General features: G+C 32.4%; 1 protein-coding gene and 1 long non-coding RNA gene across 2 annotated transcripts; both read left to right on the top strand.

Annotated features, from left to right (window-relative positions):
• The first annotated feature begins 4,017 nt into the window (after positions 1-4,017).
• On the top strand, positions 4,018-5,648 carry LOC121119917 (phosphoribosyl pyrophosphate synthetase). The gene is given in 7 exon segments (XM_040714746.2): positions 4,018-4,182; positions 4,255-4,351; positions 4,407-4,578; positions 4,580-4,815; positions 5,000-5,057; positions 5,059-5,334; positions 5,390-5,648. Coding segments are annotated over 7 exon segments (957 nt in total). The 5' UTR covers positions 4,018-4,157; the 3' UTR covers positions 5,483-5,648.
• A 1,498-nt stretch (positions 5,649-7,146) lies between these two features.
• LOC139905616 (uncharacterized) lies at positions 7,147-9,152 on the top strand. Its single transcript, XR_011780527.1, has 3 exons — positions 7,147-8,097; positions 8,833-8,936; positions 9,010-9,152. It is a non-coding gene; the product is annotated as an uncharacterized lncRNA (long non-coding RNA).
• The last annotated feature ends 693 nt before the right edge of the window (positions 9,153-9,845 follow it).

Genomic DNA, 9,845 nt, shown 5'->3' with positions numbered 1-9,845 from the left:
AAATCATATTTAAAAAAGTAATAAAAAAGAAGCATTTTCTATGTTTTAACATACCAAACTATTAGATTTCGAATGTTTTGATCAACTATTTTTTCTTTTTTGACAACTTCAACTACTTCTTCGCCTCATCACTCAATGTATTTTATCTCTATGACTTATACACACTTATTTTCTTTTTAATATGATCTGCTGAGCGTTAGTAGCACACACTTTGTGCTAAACCTCATCTTAAATCACATTCATTTATAAATATATATATATAATGTATGATCCGCCAAATTAAATAAAAGGTGCAATAAATTTTCTCAAAATTAAGTGTGGATTGCATTTGTATTCATTGGCAAATTATCGTTAATTTCTATGTATAAAATAATTCTTATTGACTCATTTTGTGGATCGCAAATTGCACTTAAAGTATAAAAAAATGATCGTCATAATAATAAAAAAGTGAGAAATTGACAGATTTTATTTGAAAAGCCATATCGGGCCCAATATAATTCTCTTAAATCAAATGAATGCTATAAATATAGATAAAGTTATGAGGTATCTTGGATCATCCCACAAATTGGAATATAATGCTTATAACTGACTCAAATATCCTTATGAAGTATTGGCTTTTATGTATATATTAAGTAAATAAATTATTTGGGATTTTCTACTTTTCATGATTTATGTTCAAGATTGTTTTTATATTGAGGCACTTATCTGTTTTTTTTTTAATATGAGGGGCTGAGCTTTAGCTACACACGTTCGTCCTTCAAATCCAAAGAGACAGACAAACTTTGCTTGATTTTAATATAGATACTATTAAAATTAAAGATAGAACCCTTGTAATAGGTTTTTTCCTAAAAATCTTTATAGCTGAGCTCTGGGTCTTTGCAGATGAGGGGTTTATAATGAGTAAAACAATAGTCTCAACTTATATAATATGTTTGCTGAATTGATATCAATCCCCCTGATTAGAGGGGACATCTGTAATTATAATTACTAAAGTGGAAGCTACCACTGATGCCAAATCATCATCAGTTTTTAAAAAAATAAATAAAATTAATGATATAAATGATGTGTTTAATCTATTTTTAATATCGGTAAAAACTTAAATTAAATCAGCCAACCCGAGTTTAAAGTTCTCTTAAAATTAAGGTTTGTTTTTAAAAATAGGCCCTTTTGTTGACTTGCCTTATGCTTCCAATACTCTGAAGAAACTACGGAGCATAATTTAAAAAAATCATTAGTAATATAAATTGGTAACTGTAGCAAATAATTATAATAATATTATTAAAAAGAATAATCTTTATTTCAGACATCAGAGGCAGAGACAGATCAGAAGTAGAGGAACTGAAAATATTTTTTTACATTATAAAAAAATTCAAAACATTATTTATTACATCCTCCTCGGTCCTTACAGCATAACTCTTGTAATACATAATATGATACAAATCACTGTGGGGCACCAAAAAATGGCTACCTTATATATTATTTACATGCATCCCCATGAATGTGTTTGATTTTACATTACATTACAACGATATTCAAATCTTAATAAAATATTTAGCTATAAAAATAATAAATGAATGGGTATGTAACTCAGAATGCCAATTTCCAAGACGCCCGTTCCACAGTCTTGTGATTTGCAATGGGACATGAGTTCTGTTTACTTATATTCGTTATTAAACAAAGCAATAGAGAGTACACTGTCTTGTGACAAAATAGTACAACTTCCTAAATTATAATTTTATTTAATAAAAAAAATATAGGGCACAGTGAAAAATTTTCTGAGCGTGCACCATTTAAAAACAAACAAACAAGCAAAAGACTGTCACACTACCGTGCAGATAATATATATTCTTAGTTTCCTTATGTCCAGTAATCAATGTACACAGAAAATCATATTTATAATTTTTTCATATATTATAAGTTTTATTTTAGGTACCCCCAAAGATAATAATAATTATATCCATAATGAAGAAAAAATTTTAGTAGCTTTAATAAAGAATTAAGCCATGACGTATCGAGGAAGGGGACGGAATCGACAGCTGACAACAAAATATATAGGGTACTTTTGTGCTAGTGAGGTTACTCCTTCAACTAAAGCTTTAGATAAATGGACTGGAGATATAATTGAGACAGCTGTTGGTCCAGTAGTCCTTGAGATTGACGTCCTCCAATGTGACTATATATAAGGTGTGTCGATAAGAAATTTCTTTGCTTTTGTTTACAATTGTACTGGCTGTTTTGATGACGTCACAGAGGAGTCAATTTAGGAGGAAATTCGATAAAACAAATTATATTAGTACATAATATAGTATTTTATTTTCTTATCAGACAATAATATTAGTGTAAATTTTTACCCTCCGACGATTACAGTACTAAAATAAATTTTTTTTAAATCGACCTTTTACACTGACCCTCAAATCTTGCGTTGGGAAACAAAAATAAGGTACATTTGATGGATTTGTACAGGTTTCCACAGCACAAATACGCCTAGTACTTCTAAAAGAAGACATAATTCTAGCAATAATATGGGTTAACACTAGACAGTAACACTAAACTTGGCTCCGTTGTGATGTCATCAAAAAATTGTCGGCTAACGTCAACCAGACTGCATTGAGATTTTCTTATTGACACACCTTATATATAGTTACTTTGAAAGCTAACAGTCGCATTTGGCTACTTTGTTTTAAAGCTTTAGAACAGCAAAGGTCTTGAGATGGTAATGCGACAAATGATAAGCAATCTATATGCTATGGTGATGTTTTCACATTAGGATAAGACTGAAAAAATATCCATATGTATATTTATAAAGTGTACTATCTCCTTCGCTCTATTATCCTTGGGTTTGTGAACAAATAGTCACTCATCATTTGAAGAAAAAAATATTATCCCAAATAGGAAGAGCACCCACTGTAGTAACAAGAAACAGGTACTCCTTTTAATTGGGCCAAAAATACCCGTTTATCGTTTCATATTATTTACATAAACAACAGCACGTTTTTTTATAAATTATAATAACGACCTTCGCACTGATCCTTATGCATTTGATTATGAATCCACAGAAAAAAATGCTGAGTAGATTTTAGAGTACATACATGATACAAGTAGAATACTTGTTTTTTGCTCCAAGAAGAACTTAACATTCTTTAAGAAACTGTTTTCATGTTACTATGGCAATAATACAAGAGTTCATCGTCGCATCACAGGTTACTTATTTTATATAATATTAATTATGGTGTATGTACACTCAAAGGAACTGTCTCGGTGATTTAACTTGTTTTCTTGAATACCACCATGAAGCAGCGAATGGTTGTCTCATATTCTATTATGAGTGTATATTTTGACTTGTTTATTAGCAAATAGTACATATCTGATTATTATTATTAATAACCAAATGAATAGTATTAAAAGCATGAAATGAAGAGACGCGTAGTTCTTAGCAGATGGAATTATTTAACCACGTAGCGGATTCAGACTTTAAGACATTCCAATCGTATTTTAAGATATAAAATATACAAAGATTTGAAACTTGTTTTTGTTTTTTTGTTTAATAAAAGATTCAAATTACTCATAAATAAACTGATAAATTATATAACTACGTTGACAGGAGTCTAAAGAGCATACAGTTATCGTTCAAAGACATGATTACTAAAGGGCCGAATTCATATTAACTATCAGAACAAACATATTTTATGCAATGTTCATTTTGCTTTTGTAGTTTGTCAAAATGTTCATGATGCTATACTACTCTTTTGAATGTATTCTATGATCGAACAAATAATATGAGAATAGATATTATTTGTGACTACGATCTCTTAAGCTTGGAAATAAATTAATCCTAAGAAATGGGAATCAAATGAATTAATATTGAATTTACATTGTACACAAATTTGAATAAATAATATACAGTCAATACTTGTGCCACAGCTAGAGGAATTTCTAAGGGAAAGAAGCTAGTAAACTAACAGAAGGAGAAAAGCCAAGGCAAAAGAAAAAGAGAGTTGTCTACTCTACTCTTGTAGTATATAGTTGGATCTGTGTGTTGTTTTTCTTGTTTCTTATTATAAATTGAGAAGACATTCTGCGCATTCAACACATCGACAGTGGAAGGTAAACTGGCAGGCACCTCTTCATCGCCTCAGCAGCAGAGTCCCTTCAAGGATATGCCCAATATCAAAGTATTTTCAGGTAAAAACATACTTTTGAGCTGACACGGAATATAATCCAGATCTAACCTCAATATTCTCCGTGACTCCCTAGGATCTTCCCATCCGGATCTCACGCAAAAGTTGTGTGACCGTCTTGGTATAGAGACAGGGAAGGTTGTCACTAAGAAATTCAGTAATTTGGAAACATGGTAAGGTCCTCAATTGCTAAATAGATCACAAAAGGTGCATTTATGTCACTCACAGCGTGGAAATTGGAGAGTCTGTTCGTGGAGAGGACGTCTATATCGTCCAATCTGGTTGTGGAGAAGTAAACGACAACCTCATCGAACTTCTCATCATGATAAATGCATGTAAAATTGCATCTGCCGAACGCGTCACTGCTGTCATTCCCTGCTTTCCATACGCGAGGCAGGATAAAAAAAGACAAGAGTCGTGCTCCAATTAGTGCAAAACTTGTAGCTAATATGCTCTCTGTCTCCGGTGCAGATCATATCATCACAATGGACCTTCATGCCTCACAAATACAGGGGTTCTTTGATATCCCCGTTGATAACCTATATGCAGAGCCCGCTGTTCTTAAATGGATTAAGGAAAACATTCCAGAATGGAGAGATGCCATAATTGTTTCACCAGATGCAGGAGGAGCTAAAAGGTACAATCAATCACTCTAGATCTACAATGTATTTCATCGTATCAACTTGAAAAATAGATAGTGAATTCTATAGAATATCTGCAAGGAACGCATTTTGATGCATGTCTTATTTTAGGATTGATTGATTGATTCAACTCACTCCTTTTATTTTATGGTTTTTATCATTCAATTTACATATTTTTAGGGTTACAGCGATCGCAGATCGACTCAACGTAGACTTTGCATTAATTCACAAGGAACGAAAAAAAAGCAAACGAGGTTGCAAGCATGGTATTGGTAGGGGATGCCAAAGGACGGGTGGCCATATTAGTTGATGATATGGCAGATACTTGTGGTACAATGTCACATGCAGCAGAGAAATTAATGGAAGCTGGAGCTACGAAAATTTATGCTATTTTAACGCATGGAATTTTTTCTGGTCCAGCCATTAATCGAATCAATGCAGCTTGTTTTGAAGCAGTTGTTGTGACTAACACCATTCCACAAGATAAACACATGGCGGAATGTCAAAAGATACAGGTTTGTTTGATAATTAATAATAAGTTCCTTGGATCAATATAATTTTTTTTTATAGTGTATCGATGTATCCATGATGTTTGCTGAAGCAGTTCGTCGTACTCATAATGGCGAATCTGTATCCTATCTATTCTCTAATGTTCCATACTGAAGAGAATAAAAATTCATATATGTTATGTGCTTCGTTTACTCTAGCATATTTGATAAAGAACTTATTTCAAAATCCTATACATATGATCCTCCCGATCTCGAACTCTTCGTTAAAAAAAATCAACAATATACAAATACATTATAAATAAATCAACATTCTAACACCAGATTATTTCAATTTATTAGTCGAAATAGATAATTATTTCTGGACGGGAATTCTCGAAATTTTTTACTTTTTTCATTACATTTCAACATCAATAATCGTATGAATCATTTACCAGCGGAATATTTTGAGTCTGAAGTCTATTTTCTACCTCGGAGGAGTTTTAATTCGCCTATTGAACACTTCATACCACATAAATCTATATGAGCTTAAGTTAACTCAATCTTCAATTTGTTTTGGACTTAAGAAGATAAATTAAGACAAAAATCCTTTTATACTATTTTTCCCCTCATAACTTTTAATATAGTATTTTATTGAATCCCGGAATATGAACGCTATCCATAAGTTTAGGAAAAACAAAGCTTATATTAATTAATTTTCTTTTTTTCACGGAATAAATTATGCTTAATGTACTCAAGTGGATTACTATTGCAGTAATCATTTAGAAATGTTATATAGTGTTCTTATGAACCTCTTGAATCTTGGATGCTTAATTCATTAAAATTTGAGGTAATTTAAAAACCTTATGGATGGAAAATAACAAAGGAAATACTCAATATAATTATTGTAACTTAATGTAATAGTACTTGAAAATAATAACATGTCCTTCAGTCAATATTTAATCAATAATATCTACTACTAAGTAAGTATATTATGTTGTATGTGTGATTCTGAAGGGTCTTTTGTTTTTAAAATAAGTTGAGTAAAACAAGACTTTTTCATATTCAGAAACCTAGATAAAAATCCTTACTTGAAGCAAGTTGTTCATTATTAAATAAACTGAATATAAAATATGATTATTTTACCGGATAACAATATATCAGTTCTCATATCTTTAGTATGAAGCAACTATCAATGACCCCAAAAGAGTTCAAAATATGTTTATGAGGCTATGACAAAATAATTTGTACATTATTAATCTTGTTACGTAGTTGTATTCAATAGATATAATATGACTGACATAGGGCATTATTACTTATATTAGTTCGTAAATAAGACGCCAGAAAGTGGTGCCGTTTATCAACAAAATAATATACCTCCCCGAATGATAATTATCATTATCATATTGAAGATACACTATCCCCCTCAAGCAATCTATACTTATATTAGATCAAGCTACAGAAAGTCAAACCACTTTGTGGATAATATGCTTTTAGTTCGCCCATGCTCTATATAATGAGTATCATCCATATTTTTCACGTCTTTATTGTATCACGCAGTCTTTCCTACATAAGGAAATAGGGAAAATCAGTCCGAAATCAGTTGGTAGTTAAGCAAACCATACCAACTTCTCTTTACCTCTTTAGTACTCCCTAATCATAATTGTTAGTTGTGAAAATCGATTGTATTATAGCCATGTTTAAAGGAAACCGAAAATCAACATTGTAACCCCGAAAATTTGAAGATTGTTTTGAAGGAGAGCAGCTTAGCTATCACAACGCTGCTAGAATCAGCTGTGACAAGGGAGGAGAAGGAAATAAACAAGAACATTATAAAGAATTACTCCAATGTTGATCCTCAATTCTACTCTGTGTCCAACAAAGACTTAGAATTATAACTCCGCAACAAATCCTCAAGGTTACTTTCCGCCCTTTAAAAGCACACACGAATGTTCAAGTTTGAATGTAGTAGAAAAAGGAAGTTCACAACTCAGTAGCTAGATAATAATGACAACAGCTAATGAAAAGAAAATTCATTCTTCAAATCACCAATTCCAAAAAAGCGAGCTAGCAAATAAATACTTATGATTTACATTACTCATCATTGTCATTTTATTTCTCTATAATTTTTAAAATGAATTAGGTACTTACCGGATGGAAACTAGAAACTTAAACAATTGTATTATATTTATTTGAGATTTTATGTGTGAAGAAGATAGAACTGTTTGTAATTGCATAGGCAGCCATGTATCTCAAGCACCTGCTGCTTTTGAAATTATTTAAATCAGAAAAAAAATGTATCGTAGCGAGATTTAAGGGCTAGTGCATCAACTCTTCTTCGTACGGGTCACACTCCAACAGATGTAGCCAAGCTGACGGGATGGGCTCCTTACGCCGTCTGCAATGTTAAGAAGAGGATAGACCACAACAAAACCATAGAAAGGAAGGCATCATCCATGGTGCTAGGTATTGTTGCCGCCAACGGGATTGTGGCGCCCCTCATCTGGTTCTTGGAAGGTTACGGGCTCACAGCAGCCGTGTATATCGAGGCTTAAAGGCCAATTCCTGTGTCCAGGCAAATTTTGCTGACGGCAACGTTGTCTTTCAGCAAGATGGGACACCTGCGCAAACTGAGAAAATTACTGAGACCTTCTTAGCTAACACCATCGCTTTTTGGGGAAAAGAGAATGTAGCCACTATAAAATCCGGATATCAATCCCCACTTTCTAGGACATGTTTTATACACCTCTATTACCATGTTTCTTAATTGAGTGGACATTCAAGGCAAGGAAGGTAGGATTTATTAGTTCTCAATTCTGATTAGCTTAAAATTAGAAGCTGCTACATGTTCCTCCGGATACCCTGCCAGTTTGAACAGGCCGTCTCCCCCTAATGAAAAAAATAATGGTGACTACGTCACAGCAATAATACGATATTATAGGTCGGTGTTAGGAACAGTCTTCCTTATTGTCTTTTGAATGAATAGTTCATTTTTCCCTTAACCCCTCTTTCACCAGAGTCCTCTAGTTATTACTAAAATACTCTAGCTAAAGAGTGGAAACTCCAGAAAAGCAAGGTAGAGGTTAAGTAGTTCTCAATTCTGATTGGCTTAAAATTAGAAGCTGTTACATGTTCCTCCTCCAGCAAGGCACGCAGCCAGTGGGGGGGGTGAATCTCTCCCCCAGTGAAAAGAGAAGAATGAGGACAACTAAGTCAGGATATATTCCTAACGTAGTCATCCTTGTTTTTAGATTGAATTGTTTATTTTTTCAATCTAAAACTCTTTCCCAAGAGTCCTTTAGTTATTAGTTATCTCTAAAGGACTCAAGGGAAAGAGTGGACAATTAGTAGAAGAAGAGAATGTTTTTTACTTCTCTTTAATGTTGGCTTAAAATTATCAGCTGCCATAGATCCATATTAAAGGTCTTGAAGCTAATTTATGTACTACATTGTGAGCTTAATTTAATTATTTATGATGATTAGACAATACTCTTTAATTGCAATATATTTTTCATAATGGTATCGAAGGAAGTTGTGGATCAATGCCATCATACGTGCGAATTGGACTCTTAAGAGTTTACCAAATAATATAATCAACTATTTTTTACTATGTAAGGTATATGAAAATTAAGGTAATGGGTTGTTTTATAAGGATGTCATTGCGTTCCATATTCTAATTATTCATATTTAAATTATTTGCTTAAGGGTGACTTTGAAGAATCAATGTTTTTGCGGAAGTCTCCAGAAGGACGGTGGCGTTCGGTCCATAATAATGTAATTACTACTTTATTTGAACATTCTAAGATAAAAAATAACGAAAGCTCCCGTTTAACCGAAACAAAAAAAAAGTGGAAGAATGCATGAAATTGTGCAATACATGTCTTAATTATTGGCAAAATTTAATTATAATGAACTATTTTAGTGTATTATTTCCTAAAAATATTATTTAAGTTTATAGTGTAAAATTAAATTAAGTATTTAATATTTAAAAAGTAAATTTGTTCCTTTTTAACTTTATATTTATTTTTAAAAATATAATTTTTAATTGAATTCTTTAATAAAGATAATATAACAAAGGATTAACAGCTATTTTATAAAAAATAATCATTTTTAATCATGGGAAAATAATAACTATATATCAGTCGGTGCAATAGCTGGGGATTTAGACCTTATTTCTTTCCCTTATATTTCTGTTGTTGTAGTAGATTTTTTGTATGTCCTCACATTTCCTTCAGTCCATTAGTTATTACCATAAGTCTCGCTCCCACCTTCTCCTCTCACACATTTTTTCGTTACAAAAATGGCATCCTAACATCTTCTGTCCACAAATAATAATATTAATATTCAAGGTTGTTCCCGGTTCAGGTTCAGCGGTTCCATCGGTCCCGCTTCTTTTATTTCAACAGTTTCAGTCTCAGTTCAGCTTTATCGGCCTCGGTTCCAGTCTTCAGTCTCGGTTCATTTTTATACAGACTCAGTTTGGTAACAGGCACTTGAAACAAGGGGCATCACTAGAAAAATCGGTCCCAGGAAAAATGGAG

Source organism: Lepeophtheirus salmonis, chromosome 6 (assembly GCF_016086655.4).
Source record: "Lepeophtheirus salmonis chromosome 6, UVic_Lsal_1.4, whole genome shotgun sequence".
NCBI classification, from domain to species: Eukaryota; Metazoa; Arthropoda; class Copepoda; order Siphonostomatoida; family Caligidae; genus Lepeophtheirus; species Lepeophtheirus salmonis.
The sequence above is the reverse complement of the archived record's forward strand: the minus strand, read 5'-3'. Positions and strand labels throughout refer to the sequence as shown.